The sequence below is a fragment of the Sinocyclocheilus anshuiensis genome, unplaced genomic scaffold (genome assembly GCF_001515605.1).
Source record: "Sinocyclocheilus anshuiensis isolate Anshui unplaced genomic scaffold, SAMN03320099.WGS_v1.1 scaffold1500, whole genome shotgun sequence".
Taxonomy (NCBI): domain Eukaryota; kingdom Metazoa; phylum Chordata; class Actinopteri; order Cypriniformes; family Cyprinidae; genus Sinocyclocheilus; species Sinocyclocheilus anshuiensis.
Window position 1 is genome coordinate 1174198 of NW_015537960.1, and position 18913 is coordinate 1193110.

General features: G+C 35.7%; 2 protein-coding genes across 2 annotated transcripts in view; both read left to right on the top strand.

Moving 5' to 3' along the window:
- LOC107666733 (uncharacterized) overlaps window positions 1-4796 on the top strand; it is a 23006-nt gene extending 18210 nt beyond the window's left edge. Inside the window, exons 10-11 of the mRNA XM_016458169.1 lie at window positions 328-439; window positions 4526-4796. Coding sequence (XP_016313655.1) covers window positions 328-439; window positions 4526-4567 — 154 coding nt within the window. The 3' untranslated portion in view covers window positions 4568-4796. The remainder of the gene's footprint in view (window positions 1-327; window positions 440-4525) is intronic.
- Window positions 4797-11607: 6811 nt separating this feature from the next.
- Window positions 11608-18913, top strand: part of LOC107666893 (zinc metalloproteinase/disintegrin-like) — a 66321-nt gene continuing 59015 nt past the window's right edge. Inside the window, exon 1 of the mRNA XM_016458411.1 lies at window positions 11608-11760. Coding sequence (XP_016313897.1) covers window positions 11658-11760 — 103 coding nt within the window. The 5' untranslated portion in view covers window positions 11608-11657. The remainder of the gene's footprint in view (window positions 11761-18913) is intronic.

Sequence of the window (18913 nt, forward strand, 5' to 3'; positions counted from 1 at the left end):
ACCCAGAACACCTAACCCTAATAACCCCCTGAATAGCCTAGAAACCAACTAAAATACCCCAACAACACCCCAGTGACGACCTAGAACACTCCAACAACATTCTGGTAACCACCCAAAACATCCTAGCAGCCAATTCAAAATACCACAAAACACCCTAGCAACCACCTAGAACACCCTAGCCTCATTGCAGTGACTTTTGCATGCACAGGCACTACTTTCTTCTGCAACACTTTTTTCCGATCCATTTGCTCTGTGCGTCAATGCTCATTTATAAACTTCAGCTAGTACAGTATGTCACGCATGCTCACTGTGAGCTTTGATTGACAGGAGTTATAACCAGCTCCCTGAAGTGAAGAAGAGGAGAGAGGAAGAAAAGAGGAAAAAAGAAGAAGAGAAAAGAAAACGGACCAACAGGCTGCGGGCAGAGCTCTTTAAAAAGGTAGACATATTGTTTGCAGACGTGTAGGACTGATCTGAGAGCAGTTTAGAGGAGTTAGTAGTGAAGACTGATCTCAGATCAGCTCTGAGATCCATCGGTAATCATTACAGCACAGGCTCTCTCTCGCTGTGTGGGATTGAATTTTGAGTCGTCGTTAACTGGTTCAACAAATTAGATTAATTCTCAGCATTAATCTTGAAAGTTAAGCTTTTCCAATACGCCTTTCCAAGGTGTTCGGTTATCTTATCAAAATTCCCCTAATTCAATGGGACCGGAGAAGGATGCCTTCTCTAAACCCGTTCCACCCCTTTAGCAGTGGAAATTGATTTTGCCTGATGTATTTTGTTCCTAAACACTCTAAATATAGACTAGTACCTGACACAGAGCGCGGAGAGTGATATTCAACACATTTGCTGTCAGAAGACACATTTCTAGGCCAGTCTTCACATTCACACACATCACACCGACTGGTAACAATCATCTCTGCTCAGAATGTTGCTTTCGTTAGGCAGCTTTTGACCAGCATTTGTTTGTTTTTATTTGCGGTGTCAAGCATCATTATTATCGCTGTTCATACTTTAGTGAGTTGAATAAATCCTTAGACCATGTCCAAACCAGGTGCACGCAGTCAATCACAGTATATTTGGTGTTTAATATATTCATGAGGAATGAGATTTTAACCCAATGAGATTTAGCAATGGGCGGGGCTACCCAGTGTGATGTCACAGCAATGTTATTTTACTTATATACTATAATAGATTAGAATTAGCTAATAGAATTAGCCTTTTTTATATATTCAGTTTTCATTTTTAGCAATTATTTGCTTTTGTTGTTTATTTTTTTAAATAATACAAATATTTATTATATTTGAACTTTTTTTTCTATTTTAGTTGTATTTAAATTTTTATTTATTTCTAATACAAATTTTGTCTTTTTAGTGCTTTCTGGAAAAAAATAAATATTTAAGCGTGTATATATATTTCAGCTTTATTTCAATTCATAAAAAATGTTTTTGTTCATGATAATAATAGAAACAGAATCAACTAAATAATAATAGAAACCAATCAACAAAATGTCATGTTGTTTGTCACAGTTGATGGTGAAGACAACAACTTTGAGTGTACTTGAATAGATGAATAGATCCCAAACTTTTTTGTCAACCAAACCACTTTGACCTAAAATATTTCCTTGAAGTACCTCTGACATTTTGCATTACTGTTTTAATATTATAACAACACATCTACATATCCACAGTTCTCTGATGTCGGTTAATGATCATATGACATGCAGGAAAACAAATAAAATATGATTAATCCAATATTATAATATTTATATATAAATTAATGTAATAATTTAAGAGTTTTATTTTTATTTTTATTTATTTTTATTTTTAAATTATTTTATTACATTTTATTATTCACTTATTATGTTTTAAATTATTTTAAATTAAAATTTTATATTTTTGTGATTTAATTGTTAGCTTTTCATTAACTCCTGCACCCCAGTTTGGGAAACGCCGGTACATGTTGTTTGGTCATAAACCCTGTTCTCCACACAATGGCATGACATTTTGTGTGAATCTGTGACACTCTTTTGAAAGTCTCGAGAGCAGACCTGAAACCCAAATCCTGCAGGGTCAGAGTCCAGTGTTGTGAGCATTAATGGGAGACTGACCTATGTCTGACGTGAGTAATTATGCTGAGAGAGGTGAGCCATGTCAGACTCCTACTGACACCGCATAAAGTGTCATTTTTCTGACGAGATCCTGGGGTTAATTAAAACCTGTGGGCTTTAGATTAAAGTGAAACATACCAGAGATGAAACAGAGTCGTGTGTGTGTGTGTGTGTGTGTGAAGGGGCAGGTGTGTGTGTGTGTGTGTGTTATATTACAGCTCATAGATGATTCTCAGGAAATACTTTTTTCTGATTGTTCAGTATTTATAAATAAAATATCATGGTTTTGGACATGGTACTGTAATACCATGATATATGAATACCAATATAGTAATGGTAATCATTCACTACCATAAAAAAGGAAATTTAAACAATAAAAACAAAACAACAATTAATCAAATCGGATAAATACTGATGGATCACATTGTTAAAAAAATTCTAAATATAGATTTTATTTGATATTTAAATTGTTAAATATATAAAATATTATATTATATATTTTACTTTTTATAATGCTATAGTGACCTCAATCAGGGTACATGTCATACTTTCTGGCCACCGGATGTCGCTATAGGCCAGAATATCGGTGTAGGTTAGTCAAAAATCACCACAGACTATCTGAAACTGAGCCTTAAATTGACATACTCCAACATATTCACATACACACAGAAATGTACATGTATTCTGCTCATGTATTTTTGTCATATGGCAACTCTTTCAACAGTTTCATCATAAACTCTTTCATCAGTTTCATCATGAGATTAGTTATGCTAGTATGCTGTTCTGAACATGGCAAAGGTTTCATCCTTTATTTATATATTTCGTGTTCTAACATCATTAGGTATTGATCACATTCAGTTATTGATGATAATGATGGTGGTGTGTATATGTAGGTATGCATGTGAGAGACGAATAATAGGAAAATATTCTGTGTGCAAGTGTGTGTGTGTGTTTTGAATGCTCTCTGGTTGGCAGTGCTGTAAAGAGCTTCATTGTGCTGTGTGTGTATAGAGCCACTGTTCACAGGAACGAACACCCATCTACTGCCAATGAAACCACTGCACATGCACATGGTAACACACACGCACACACACACACACACACACACACACACATACACACACAAAATATAGACAATAAAATCATTGGCAGCCAGTATGTGTGTGTCTGTCATGAGGCTGGACATTTTTCCAATATTTCTTCTCTGTTTCTGCCTCTCTTTATATGGGCGATTCTTCAACATACATCTGTTGAGATGAACATTTATCTCACATCCTGGAAAATCTGATCCCGTCCTTGATCAAGTACATTTGGAAGATTTACTTACCCTCAGGTCATCCAAGATGTAGATGAGTTTGTTTCTTTATCAGATTTGGAGAAATGTAGCATTCCATCACTTTCTCCCCAGTGGATCCTCTGCAGTGAATGGGTGCCGTAACAATGAGAGTCCAAACAGCTGATAAACACATCACAATAATCCACAAGTAATCCACACCACTCCAGTCCATCAGTTAACATCTAGAGAAGCCAAAAGCTGCGTGTTTGTAAGAAACAAAACCATCATTAGGAAGTTTTTAACTTCAAACCAAAATATGAGTCCTCTATCCATAATAACACTTTCACCAGTGAAACAGTTCATCTCCTGTTGTCCTCTCACATCAAAATCCAGCCACATATTTGTTTAGATCTGTTTTGGCTTGTAAACAGTGCTTGATCAGTGCAGATTTCTCTCCTGATTCAGATTAGATGACATTTACAATGGTGAAAGCGTTATTATGGACTCATTTCAGCTGGAAGCAGTGGTTTGAAGTTAAAATTGTGTTGATGGATTTGTTTCTTACAAGCACACAGTTTTTCACTTCACATGATGTTAACTGATGGACTGGAGTGGTGTGGATTACTTGTGGATTATTGTGATGTTTTTATCAGCTGTTTGGACTCTCATTCTGACGGCACCCATTCACTGCAGAGGATCCATTGGTGAGCAAGTGATGGAATGCTACATTTCTCCAAATCTGATGAAGAAACAAACTCATCTACATCTTGGACGGCCTGAGGGTGAGTAAAGTTTCAGCAGATTTTATTTTTTGGGTAAACTATTCCTTTAACACATTTTGTCGATATGTTACAGAAAGGAAAATCTTGGTGGGGAACAAGCCATAGAGAAAATTCTGAAAACTGAACCTTTCAACATGTTTAAAGCTACTTTCAATCTCTTTCTTAAAACTACAATGATAGTTTTTTATGCATTTTTTTTCTTTAAAACACACTATGGGATTAAAGAATCACCCAGACATCTAGTATTAATTATGATGTGTTTCAACAAAAACTTTTGGTGAGTCCAACTCTTGCTGACCACAAATGATGGACGTTTGGAATAAAACTGACCAAAGGCTTTTTAATTTTTTGCAGAAACTTCTGGAGAAGATTTTGCAGAGAGGAGGAAATCACTGACACTGCCTTGGACCCGTGTTTCTTCTCACTCCGCAGTTCTCATGCCGTCCCTTGAAAAATATGACATGACATTAGTTAGAAATATTATGGAATAGTTCCTTTCAGAATGAATGTGCCTTAAACATGGACTGCAGCCTTATTTCTGTGGCTCTGGATTACATCTTCTCTCTCTATACATACACTACCGGTCAAATGTTTGGAATAATTTTTTAATGTTAAGTCTCTTATGTTCCGCTAGGCTGCATTTATTTGCTCAAAAATACAGTAAAAAATGTGAAACATTATTACAATTTAAAATAACCATTTTCTCTTTGAATATATTTTAGCATGTAATTTATTTCTGTGATCAAAGCTGAATTTTCAGCATCATTACTCCAGTCTTCAGTGTCACACAATCCTTCAGAAATCATTCTAAGATGCTGATTTGCTGCTCAAGAAACATTTCTGATTATTATCAATGTTGATACAGTTGTGCTGCTTCATATTTTTGTGGAAACTTTGCATTTTCAGTGTTGCCAATTCTCCAAACAGTATCGCATGACACTGATAAACACAGGACTTCAGGATAGTCTTTTGGCTTGTTAGAGTTGCTTCAGTTGCCGTATAGACAGATTGTTCGCCCTTTCTGTGCCTCTATCCCTGTCATATTACATTATGTAAGAGACACGACATAAAAGAGCACAATATGGCTCCGGTCCTCATTGGTAAAAGCCTAAAATCCAACATTTGAAGATATCCTTATAACATGAAGGGCCTGATCCCGCTCTCAGCCATGCAGTCGTAGGTTCTGCGGGCTCATTATGACATCAGTAGCCTTCCTCTGTCCAGGTCTCTCCGAGGAATTTGACCTCGTCTGAACAGGAATGCATCACTAATGGAGCTGAGCGCTTGCACGGGGTGAAAGAGGCTTTTGTCCTCTCTCCAAACGAGCCGAGACTGTCCCACATGCGCCTGCTTAGACAGGACATGACTGTGCAATAGTCGACGAGTTATAAACCGGAGTCTTGCAGTAAAACTTGATTCAAAAGACCTTATATTATGTCCTTTTATTGTGTTTGGTATATTAGCTACTTTACATTTTTAAATCAAAACAATGGGCCAGAAGATGAAGAGTGGAGTCTCATAACGTAGCTTTGTGAATATGATAAGATGATGCATTTTAGGCCAGACTTTAACACTGAACCTAGAATACAAATGTAGGCGCAAAAATGCTCAACCAACTACTACAAATGATCAAAATCCCTGTATGACCAATCATTTCACTCAGCGTAACGCACCTCTAAAGCAGCTACTTCAGTCATGCAAGTAACAGCTTTTATTTCTTTGAATGGGGAAACATAAAATTCGCCAAAGCAGTGCAGCATACTTACTATTCAATTTCATATTTGATATCACCGATGAAATCTGACAGCAACTGTCTCATAAATTTTGATTCTTTGTATATGTGAAACGGGTGTCAGACTCGATTCCTGGAGCCAGAGCCCTGCAGAGTTTTGTTCCAACACACATACCATGTAGTTTTCAAATAAGCCTGAAGGACTTGATTAGTTGGATCAGGTGTGTTTAATTAGGGTTGAAACTAAACTCTACAGTGCTACGGCCCTCCACGAATTGAGTTTGACACCCCTGATCTAAAGCATTTGCTAAAGTCTTTGGTTCAATACAAATGTCTGCTCTTATATTTGCATTTACAGGTTACTCAGGGCGTGCTAGAATTTCCTTCTGGAGATGTTATTCAGGGAAATAGCTATAAATATGTTGGCTTTAAAGACCGTTTTTGATGTTTTATGCCTGAGATTCACAAACTTTTTTGTAAGCTTAACCCGTTTGACCTAAAATGTTATAAATTATATATATTATAAATATTACATATATAATTGCTTGAAGCCCCCTGATATTTTAATAATTTAACAACACAATTGGATGCTCACAGTTCTCAGTTAATAATCATATGACATGGAACTAAACAAATAAAATATTTAATCTGTTTTTTTTTTGTATTTGATTGTTTTTGTTTTTTATTATGTTTTATTCATTTACATTTTAATAAACAATTTAATCATTTTTAACTTTTCATGAACTCAAAAATTCCCGCATTTTGGGAAACCCTTTTTAACTTGACATGCCATCTTAAAAAGCAAACGTTCATGCCAGTGTTATTTGATAGTTTTTACTATAATATTTTGAATTAGTTTTTATTGTGAAATTTTCTGTTTTAATTTTAAAATAGTTAAGTTTAATAGTTTTAGTGTTTTGGACAATTTTTAGTAACTTTTTTAATATGAATTTTTTATTTAAATTTTAGTACATCAAGTTAAACCAAATGAAAATGAGAAATGTTGCATTGGCAACTAGCTGAAATAAAATTTACAAAAGTTAATTTTTTAATATTTTGTTTTCATTTGATTTGATTTCATTTGAAGTTTATTTTACTTCAATTTTAGTACAACTAAATAAAAATGTTTCTTTGGTAACTAGCCGAAATAATATATATATATATCAGTTTATTGAGTTTATTTTAATTCAAATAACGAAAGGTTGTTTTGTATGGTTGTAGTTTTAGTTAACTGTAATAAGTTACAGTAAAATGGCACAAGACACAATGCAATGGCCAGAGACATCCATCTGATGTATGGGTACAGAAAACAGTGCAGACAAAACGCTTGAACATTTCCTGCTCAAACGGCCCCCGAGGGTCTTTATTTACATGCCAGTGTTGACATTTCAGCTTTGTGCTTCAAAAAAACATGTTTTGTACCTTCTTATTTTCCTTCTAAACCTTTAGCACAAATCTCAGCAGATTTTGTCTTCTAGGCCATCTACATTTAGAGTCTGTTCCTCCTGTCATGACGAATATTGATGTGTTTTTGCAAGAGGGCTTTTCTCAGTATTCTGGGCTTTGAGTTTGATGCTAATAAAAATGACAGAATCCTAAAAGCACAGTCCTAAATAACAGGAAATCAAATACATTTCGGCTGGATGGATGGATGGATGAATGTTGCTCTTGAGAAACTTCTGGCCTCGGATGAAGAGCCGTGATGAATCATAGCGGGATGTTGATTACTACAGCGAAATACTGACCTAGAATCAGAGCGAACCGCGTAAACCCATAAATCGCCTTTTCTCTGAGAATTATTGTGGTTCCTTAGATACAAAAGGGTTTTTACAACAAACTTTTAAAAACGACATGCTGAATGAGGAATAGGATCTCTCAAAGGCATTCGTGAAACTGGAAACCCTGTTGTCTGGGACTGTAAAGTCTGATAGTTTGGACCCGATCACCCCTGCTGAGGGGGTAAAGACGGGTCCTTACCTGGAGATATGTGAACTAGACCCCTTCTTTGATAGCAGATCTGAAGGATTACTTCATCAGGTGAAACGGAGACACCACAGGTAATTGATCATAAAGCATTTCTTGTTTGTTTTTTCCCCCACCGCAGTAATGGACAGCACAGGTGAAGCATGCAATGAAGTTTATAGGACATGTACATGGTGAACACTGACCCTGCTTTATCACAGGAGCTCATCTGAAGTCTATTTCACACCTGAAGACAGCTGGTGCACTGACTCCAGGATGGGATGGGACGGATTACATCAAAGAGCACGGGGCCCATGAGAACCATTCTACCAAATGGGTCCTTTTGTGTTTCTCATTAACATATGTGACCCTGGACCACAAAACCAGTCTTAAGTGTCAATTTTTCGAAATTGAGATGTATAAATCATTTGAAAGCTGAATAAATAAGCTTTCCATTGATGTATGGTTTGTTAGGATAGGACAATATTTGGCTGAGATACAACTATTTGAAAATCTGGAATCTGAGGGTGCAAAAAAATCTAAATATTGAGAAAATAATCTTTAAAGTTGTTCAAATGAAGTCCTTAACAATGCATATTACTAATCAAAAATTACGTTTTTATATAATTACGGTAGGAAATTTACAAAATATCTTCATGGAACATGATCTTTACTTAATATCCTACTGATTTTTGGCATAAAAGAAAAATCGATAATTTTGACCCATACAATGTATTTTTGGCTATTGCTACAAATATACCCCAGCGACTTAAGACTGCTTTTGTGCTGCAGGGTCACATATGAGTAAGTAATGACCATGGATTTTATCTATGGGTTGTTACTGGGGTTTCCCTAAACACACAAAAATCTAGTAACTTTATGTTAATTTGTATTATTTATTTGATGCTTTTGTAGGGTTCTCATAATTCTTTTTTTAACCCCGTTATCATGATTGTTTTGTAAAAATCTATCAATCACTGCATTATTTAAAACAATGCTATATAATTTTTCTTCTTAAAAAATTAAGCATTTAAAAAATAAACTTGAAATGAAATGAAATCAAATAAAAATGTGAAAAACAAAACAAAAACTTATTTTATTTAATCTAGTTGCCAATGCAACATTTCTCATTTTCAATATTCAGTATATTTTTTCTTCAGTTATATTATTTATTGGAAAAAATATCAATGGAAAAAATTGGCTAAAATTATTGGCACCCCTAGAAAATCTTATGAGTAAAATATCTGAAATATACTCCCATTCATATTTAGCTTTCTTTTCGCACACCAGGGTGACTAAGAGCATGTTCCACAGGATTGTAAATATGAGGAACACAAAGGCCAAATTCCCTTAATCATCCATCACAAAAGAACAAAATGAAGCTTCTGCCATGGCCGTCCCAGTTGAGCTGAACCCTATAGAAAATGAGTGATGTGAACTGAAGAGAAGAAGCACCAGCATGGAGCTGTGAATCTGAAGGATCTGGAGAGATTCTGTATGAATGAGTGTTCTCTGATCTCTTGTCAGGTGTTCTCCAAACTCATCAGGCATTATAGGAGAAAACTCAGAGCTGTTATCTTGGGAAAAAGATGGTGCAATAATTGGGTGCCAATAATTGTGGCTAATGTGAACTAGAGAGAACTTTCCATTGTTTTACTTCAATGATAGGTTAGAATTTTGTGAATTTTTTTAATGAAAGATCAAAATCATAAACGATGCAGATTTATTTTCACAGCCACCTTTGCTCACATTAACCAAGGGTGCCAATATTAGTGAAGGGCACTGTATATATATATATATATATGTGTGCGTGTGTGTGTAAACACTAATAAATATGACGAAAAGACACTAAAACAATTGAAAGCAGAATAAAAAACTAATTCAAACTAATTCAAAATATTTATCAAAAATTTTAATTATACTAAAATAACACTGGTATATATGTATGTATATGTGTGATATATAATTTTTCATATTTTGGATAATTATTATAATTTATCAACATTATATTGATAATTATAATTATAACGTAATTTGTCTCGATTTTTTTTTTTACTATGAAGAAATGCAGTGACGTTAAGTAATATCCTTATTGTGACTTATTCTCTCACTCAGACACTCATTCATGCATAAATATTTCAATAAATCGTTCTTGGAGAAAAGCTAATCACTGTTCAAATGGGGGTTCTATGTTCGATGCAACGGGACAATCTTTGAGACGAGGACGTGTTTCAAATGGATTTCTGCGGTCTCTTGAAGTTGGATCCATTCCTGTCTGCTCTTTTGAAATCGGAGTAATGCAAGAACAGAATGATGAAATCACAGTATTTTGCTCTTTCGAAATGAGATTTCACTCATGTGGCTACAAACCGAATGTTCTTGATGTTGTTATTGTGCTCAGATCTCTCCTGCATGTGCAGTCTGAGCTTTTGCGTGTTCTTTATGTGTTTCAGCTTTTGAATGATGCACAGGTTCATCGTGGATGTGGTGATTTCACACCTGCATTATTGCTCTTGTGCTGCAGTAAATCAGGGCAGATTCACAGTGCAGTAGTTTGGAAGATCATGCACTGCACATGAAGACTCAACTCTATCTGTGGCATAAACAGTGTAGACCATTTGCATTATTCATTTACTTCTTTACTGATATCATGAGAGGTCACAAGAGGTCAGCCACAAGACTTAAAGGGGTCCTATTATGCTCTTTTACAAAGTCTTGATTTGGTCGGGAAATGTCCCGCCCCTTATCATAGCCGCCTGCCAGCTTCAGTGTAAATATTGCGTCAAAATCAAATCAATTTGAGTGCGATTTAAACCCGGATGATTGTAACCACTCTAAGTTCGTCTGCCTTGGGAAAGCTAGCGTGTCTCAGACATAGTGATAACACTCGTTGCCTTCTCTAGTGCAGCTCAACCAGGTCTCGTCCCATTCGTGGATATTTGTGATATCACAAATCCCAGAAAATATGCGTTGTAGTCCAAACGAGTCATTCGTTGTAGTTTTTGAAAAACGAAATAAAATAAAATATCTCCTTTTGAAGTGGACTTTGAGCTTTGTAACTTTGCAGATCTTTTTTATGCTCAAACAGCAACATTACAGACTAACTAAAGTTGAAAAAGTGAAAAAGCATAATAGGACCCCTTTAAAACAAGTAACCACGGCTATGGGGGAAAATGCCACCAAAAACTACAAAACAGTCATTGGAATCACATGATTTCTGATATATATATCTAATATATATGTATATATTTTATAATATTCTATTCTAGGCCTATCTTATCATAGGTTAAGACAGCATAAAGCTGAAAGGTTGAAAAACCTTTCAACTTTCAGCTGTCTTTCCATAGAAGATAGAAGAAGAAGACAGAAGAAAACACCGTGTGCATTATATACCTATACATATATATTACGACATGCATTGCATACCTTTTTGTTTTTATCAAGATAACCTTGTAACCCGGGCAAGGATTGTCTGTTAAAACTTCCTATATATTGTTTGTTAGCGAATGTTAATGAACGTTGTTATTAGCTGTAACCGACGTGTCTGGTCTTTTCTCTTCCAAAATCAGAGTCGTCAAGACAGCGGCGCGCGCAAACCGTTGCTCGAGTTCAAATGGCTCGTGCGCTCATGGAGAGCTGATGTGTGGCGCGCGCGTCCAAACGCTCTGAGAGTCTCTCACATTTCAGGAAGTGTCGGAAGTCCTCAGCTGCTGTCCGTCTGAAGTGCTCTATATTATGGTCGCGCAGCCGTGATCCGCGTGGATCGTCCGTGTGGATCTCCGGTCGGGCACCATGTCCACTCGGTACAGCCTGAGGCGTGCGCTTCTGCCCAAGGTCTGCGCGCATGTTGTGTCCGTGCTGACTGTCTGCTGCGCCGGGGGGCTCTTTCCAGCCGGTAAGACACATTTGACTAGAATTGCTTTGTGCACTTACAACTTTCAAATGACTGTGCGGCTGCGGCTCAAAACCTAGTACGCTGCCTACTTAGTCAAACAGCATCTTTGGGCATCATGGACACGCAAAAGTCAAACTGCACAGTTGTTTATTTAAAACACGGTTTCTACCTGATCTGACACTTAAATCCAAATGTTTTGATTTGCACAGGTAATTTAGATGAAGTAGCTTGCATTTAGGTTACTTGGCATAAAACATTGTAGTTTGTGTTTTAGGAACAGACCGAGTCTCTTGTTCTCAGAGCAGCACAACTGATGCATGGTGGACAGTTTGTATTAAGAACATGCTCTGATGTTTCTCCAGAACTGCTTCTTTGAGAGATATTTGTGCTTAATTGAGGCATTAACAGAACATCTGTGGTTTGATGGTGGTTTTTATTGTCATAACTTGGTTTATCAATACACTATTTGGCGACCAGATGATGATCATTGTGAGTTGATTATAATGATTTCATCTAAAATACAGCTGAATGTGAGGGAATCTCACAAAACCTGCTCAAGTCATACTTAAAGCTAAATATTTTTGCTTTAAATAAAATTGTAATTTTTTCCTTTCTTTTGGACCAATGAGAAATTTGATTGATTGATTACTGCAGGAAAATTTTGTTTTGGAAAAATATGATTGATTAATTCATTGACTCAAGAAAATGAAGGTTATTTTTCGGACAAAGATTTATTTATTTGTTTATTTATTGCATTGTGTGCATTATTTTTGAGAACATTTTGCCTATTTTCCTCCTACATTCTCGTTACATTTTTATTACTGTGATTCCAATAATGGTATATGCATTTTTTTTTAATTGTAGAGAATGTATACATCATGTTACTATTTTTGTACTACCTTTTATGTATGCTATTTTTTTAAATACATAAAAAAAAAATGACAGCATACTTTGTGTAATATGGTATAAAATGACGCTATTACAGTAATGAGGATCTAATGAGAATAATCAATGTGAATAATGGCATTTAATATATATATATATATATCACATCATCATTGGTAAAGTTCTCTTAATTACCACAGAACACAATCAGTCTCTCTTCTCCTCCTGATGCTAAATGTATTTGTGTGCGAGTGATGATTATGTTATTGTGTGCTCTGCTGAGTTAATTGCATGTAGACGATCATTAATAGTTAAAGGCTCATTCATCATAGAGCCAGTTACTGATATGAAGTGGATGCAGTCACGGTGATTTATATGATGCGAGCACTAATGAAACAAACCTGCTGCATACAACACTGGCAGATTTGATAAATGACACAGCGTTTACAGCAACATGGTACTTGATCAGCCACAGATACTTTCATTAAATCAGAGTGCTTATACAAAACAGGTGTGCTGGAGGGGGGATGAGATGTGGAGCATCATGTAACCATCATCGTTTACAGTATAATTTGTTAACATTGGATAAATGTAGCATTACATCACTTGCTCCCCAATGGATCCTCTGCAGTGAATGGGTGCCGTCAGAATGAGAGTCCAAACAGCTGATAAAAACATCACAATAATCCACAAGTAATTCACACCACTCCAGTCCCTCAATTAATGTATTGTGAAGCAAAAAGCTGCGTGTTTGAAACAAATCCATCAAGACATTTTTAACTTTCAACCGTTGCTTTCGAATAAAGTAAGAGTCCATAATCCATAATATTGCTTTTCCAGTGAAAAAGTGGTCTTGTCTGAATAAGGAGAGAAATCTGCACAGATCAAGCAGCGTTTACAAGCTAAAACAGTCCAAAACAAATATGTGGGTGGATTTTGATGTGAGAGGAACAACAGGAGATGGACTTTTTCACTGGAGAAAGCATTATTATGGATTATGGACTCATATTTAGCCGGAAGTGCCGGTTTAAAGTTAAAGCATCATGGATTTGTTTCTTACAAACATATAGCTTTTTGCTTCACAAGACGTTTTTTGATGGATTGGAATGTTGTAAGATTGATTACTTGTGGATTATTGTGATGTTTTTATCTGCTGTTTGGACTCTCATTCTGACGGCACCCATTCACTGCAGAGGATCCACTGGTGAGCAAGTGATGTAATGCTACATTTCGCCAAATCTGATGAAGAAACAAACTCATCTACATCTTAGATGGCCTGAGGGTGAGTACATTTACAGCACATTTTCATTGTTGGGTGAACTAGTCCTTTAATAATTCTGGTTCCTCAACAGTTATTTTATACTAAACAAAACTATTGTTGGTTGCATAACTTTTGCTGTTTACATCATACTGTAAAAAAATATATTTTTGAGATGAGATGAGAATTGTTTCTACACCAAATTTATTTTCAGTTTATTTTAAAAAGTAAGGGTTTGGTTCTCAAGAACCGCTCCAATCGATTTAGATCAATAATTCTTGATCTCCAGAATGATTCTATTTTTGTTTGATTTGTTAAAAAGAAGAGTCTTGTAGTCATTTGTGAGTCATTAAAGGGAGACATAGGCAAGGAAGGGCAGAGGAACCCAGAAAGATGAGTTTGGAAAGATGTGAGGTGAAAGTCAAGAGAAAGAACAGAGAGGAAGACATGAGGAAGAGACGAGCCCATCACAGTGGGGTGTTAAACCAGAAACCGTTGATGTGACAACAAGGTTACAGAGACACGCGATCAAAGCGGCGCTGATACCCAACATGTGTTTGAGAGAGGATGTCGACTACTGCGTGTGAACACTGTCCCTGAGGCTGCTACAAATGCTTCTGTTCCCTCCAGACGCAGCTTATGGGCAAACCAGAGAGTTCATTCCCACTTCTGTGAGCGTGTGGCATGTTTGAAGTTAAAGTTCAGCAGAAAATGAAAACTCTCATCATTTGCTCACCCTCATGTCATTACAAATGTGCCTGGTTTTCTTTCTGCTGTGGAACACAAAAGCAGATGTTTAGCAAAATATCCAAATGTTATAATATTCTAGAAGTAGTCCATATTACATACACTATCATTAAAAAGTTAAAGAAATTAATACTTTTATGCATTAAAATTGATCAAAATTGACAGTAAAGGTATTTATGTTACAAAAGATTTATATTTTAAATAAATGCTGTTCTTTTGAGCTTTCTATTCATTAAAGAATGCTGAAAATCATGGTTTCCACAAAAATATGATGCAGCACAACATTGTTTTCAACATTGATAATAATCAGAAATGTTTCTTGAGCAGAAAATCAGCATATTAGAATGATTTCTGAAGGATCATGTGACACTAATGATGCTGAAAATTCAGCTTTGCATCACAGGAATAAATTATATTTAAACATATATTCAAATAGAAAACAGTCATTTTAAATTGTAATAATATTTCAAATTTTTGCCCTTTTTACTGTATTTTTGATCAAATCAATGCAGCCTTGGTGAACATAACTTTCAAAAACATTGAAAAATCTTCAAACTTCTTAATGATAGAATGTGCAATATTCCATGTCTTTTGAAGTCGAATGATAGTTTTATAGAAGGAAAAGACCAAAATTTGAGTTGTTATTCACTGAAAATCTTGTAGTTCTGAAATCACATTCACAGTCACAGTTTTAAATGCATCGTGTTGCATTTGGTCACATGACATGTGAAAACCAGTAGAGCAAGACTTCAAAAATCTTGAAATATTGTTCACAAGTTGTATAAACTACTTCTGTGGTGCTTTTTTGACTGACACATTCATTGCATGGACAACAAAAGTTTCACAGAAGAAAGAAAATACATTTTGGGTGAACTGTACCTTTAAGATTTTCATGCACTCACTTGCTCTGGAGGAGAAACACAGCAACTCATCTTCCCACAATTCCCCCCTGGTGCGAAACACGGCGCGTCTGTGACAGGAAGTGGTTACCTGGCTGCCTTAGTTAAAGGCTAATGAGGGAGTTTATCAGAACAGGTGCCTCCCCGCGGTCCCACGAGGCCTGAATGCATCCGCGCGGCTGTTTTCAGAGTCCAGCATGTGGTCCTGCATAAAGGCCGCTGGAGTCGGAAAATGACTGGAAATCCTTAATGGCATGGTTTTATGAGCAGGCGTCTGCAGAGATTGTTCGGTTTATGGGTATGATCTGTTATTAAATGCATGAGGGTCGCGGAGATGCCGTTGCGAAGCATCTGTTATTTCGCATTATTAAAGTTGACAGGAAATCTTAACTGACCCTATTTGCTTCCTTTATGCATATTTCTAGTCTTGTTGTGTATGATTCATCATTGCATATTATTCATCGTCAAACAATATGTTGTTTGTTCATTTAATTAGCCGATGTAGATACTGATATCTAGAGAGCAGAGAGGCCAGTGACCGATTTAATGCTTGCATGTCATTTAGTGGTTGAGATCTGGATTATATTTGAATAAACAGCTATAAATGGCTGTTTAGACAATGTTTTGGCAAACTTTCTTTCCATTTTGGTTCCATTCGGATGTGAAACATCCACTTTTCACTGTCCTAAAGAAGAAAATTCCTCGTTTCCCATTTAATATCATTTTTAAATGAGAAAAACAATACAATTTGAAAGGTTGGGGTCAGTAAAATTTTATTTTGTAGGAAATTAATACTTTTATTCAGCAAAGACGGATTAAATTGATCAAAAGTGACAGTAAGTACATTCATAATTTTACAAAAAAACATTCTGTTCCAAATAAATTGTTCTTTTGAACTTTCTATTCATTAAAGACTCCTGGAAATCACTGTTACTAAACATATGAAGCCGCACAACTGTTTTCAACATTGATAATAATCAGAAATGTTTCTTGAGCAGCAAATCAGCATATTAGAATGATTTCTGAAGGATCATGTGACACTGAAGACTGGAGTAATGATGCTGAAAATTATGCACAAAGAGCTTTGTGCTTTGTTACTTGTTATAAGAAACAAAGTCAAATTTTTCAACTTCTGTCCATTCTGTCATTAAAATCAAACAATAAATGCCGTTTTGACGCTTTTAAATGTGACGTGATGGATCACTGTGTAGCAGCTTCATTTCAACTTACTGACATGTATCACATCTCATGTAATCACTCATTCAGCGTTTCAGCCATGGAAAGACCCCAATAAAACAGCTTGTGAACAATGTCATTTAACGTTGCATTTACCTCAGCAAAGTAATCCACTGTTCACACTAAAGAGGAGCTCATTTACATTTCATTATATATGTATGTTTGAATAAATCTGGCATGAAGACAGTTGTTTATGAAAACGATATGTGCAACTGAGTGGTATACAGACGATTCAGTTTTTATTTGAATGTAATTATGATATCTGAAAATAAATAGCAGTTAATATAATAGCTCTGTTATAAATTTTAACCTTTAATATAACAGTAATGTACGAAATGAGAGGGTTCCCACTATAGTTTACAGCATTAGTTAGGACAGATTATTTTCCTTAAGAAAATCAGATTATCGGTACAGGCAGATATCATTCTGAATAATCGGCTATCGGTATCGGTGGAGAAATTCAGCATCAGCAAACAGAAGTTTTTGTGTATCTAAGCATCTGTAGACTTTCCATTAAAGAAAAGTAGTTTTGATACATGGAACATCTACTTTCTGTTTAATCGTATTTTTCAGTCGCAATACAATGGCAAAATGCATTCTGAATGCATTGTAGAGTTACACATTCGTTCTGTCCCCTCATGCCTTATTATCAAATGACAGTTTTGGAGTACAGTACGTTAATGGTCCGGTTGAGCAAGCACTCGTCCGCACTGCCAGGAATATATCGCAGCAGAGCTGAAAACAGCTGATTAGGATTGAGTATCTACTGGTGAATGCATGACGGCCAGAAAAAGTTTCAGGCGAACCGGCAGCTGTTCATACACCACTGGAACGTTGAGAGAGAGAAAGCAAGAGACACCCTGGAAAAACAGACTGTTGAAGGTGTGGGGGGTTAATGAAAGACATACGGAGAGGACAAGAGAGAGACAGATCCTGTGCAGTGACAGACAGTTGAACACGTGTAGGTTAAACACTACAAAAGACGTCTACACGCATGAGAGCAAGAGAGAGAGAGAGCGGTCAAACATTTAAACTCAACTGACCCCATCCAGAACCTTTCACCCTCTAAATATGAAGGGCAGAGGCGATTGTGTTCTCAATAAAGCTCAACAGTGGCTGCCCACCTCTTCAACAGCCCTGTTTTTCTCATTCATTTTCTCCACAGGGAATTTAAAGACTTAAAGCAAACCAGCCAGCTCTGAGATGAATCACCGTATTTCATCTGCTAAATGAATAAATATGAATGCTCATTCTTTAATTCGAAGTTAAAATTATTTGGAATTTTGAAAAAATTTGAAAAAAGTCAAAGGTACACAACTGTTTGCATACTGAGAGAATGTACTATTCAAGCGCTTTTATCCAAACTGACTTTTGTTGCATTCAAGTTTAGCATTTAATCAGTTCATGCATTACCTGGGAATCGAACCCATGACCTTGTCGTTGCTAGTGCCATGATTGAGCTACAGGAATGCCATTGACTTGTATAAATTAATTAAAAATGTATGAATATTGACTTTAAGTCATTGATTATAAGATTTAAATAGCAAAATATCGTAATATATTTGTTGTGGCTTGTAGGATTTTAGGACCGAGCAGTTGCTGCTGAGGTCCTATAATTTGGTAATTAAGCATTTTTGTAGAAATGAAGATGAAATCATATTGATTTGTGGCTTCTAAAGCATATCATTCCTGAAGTAGGTCTGTGTTGAATGGTTTATACATTGTTGATTAAAAAATACTTTATTTGTGGAGAAAGTGGATGAGAATTTGACTTTTTGCTTTTGTTTTTTTCTGTCTCTGTCCTAAAAGTCAGTTTGAGCATCAGTGACATTTCTGTGGGATCTTTCATGAAGTAATTATGAATATTTTTGAACTGACTCTTGTATTTAATTATAAATGTTCAAGGTGGTGTGTTTCAAAGAAGCATTATAAATTCACATTTCTGAGAAGTAAAAGTAATTTTTTTCCCACTTGTAAATGGAGAGTCAGCATGAAATCAGCATGATCTTATTTACTTCATGAATTTTTTTAATCATCAACGCAAAAATTGAATATAAAAATAACATTTGACTTTTATCTCTTTTGATCTAATTCTTCTTCTTCTTGTGTATTTCAAGAAGTCAAAATA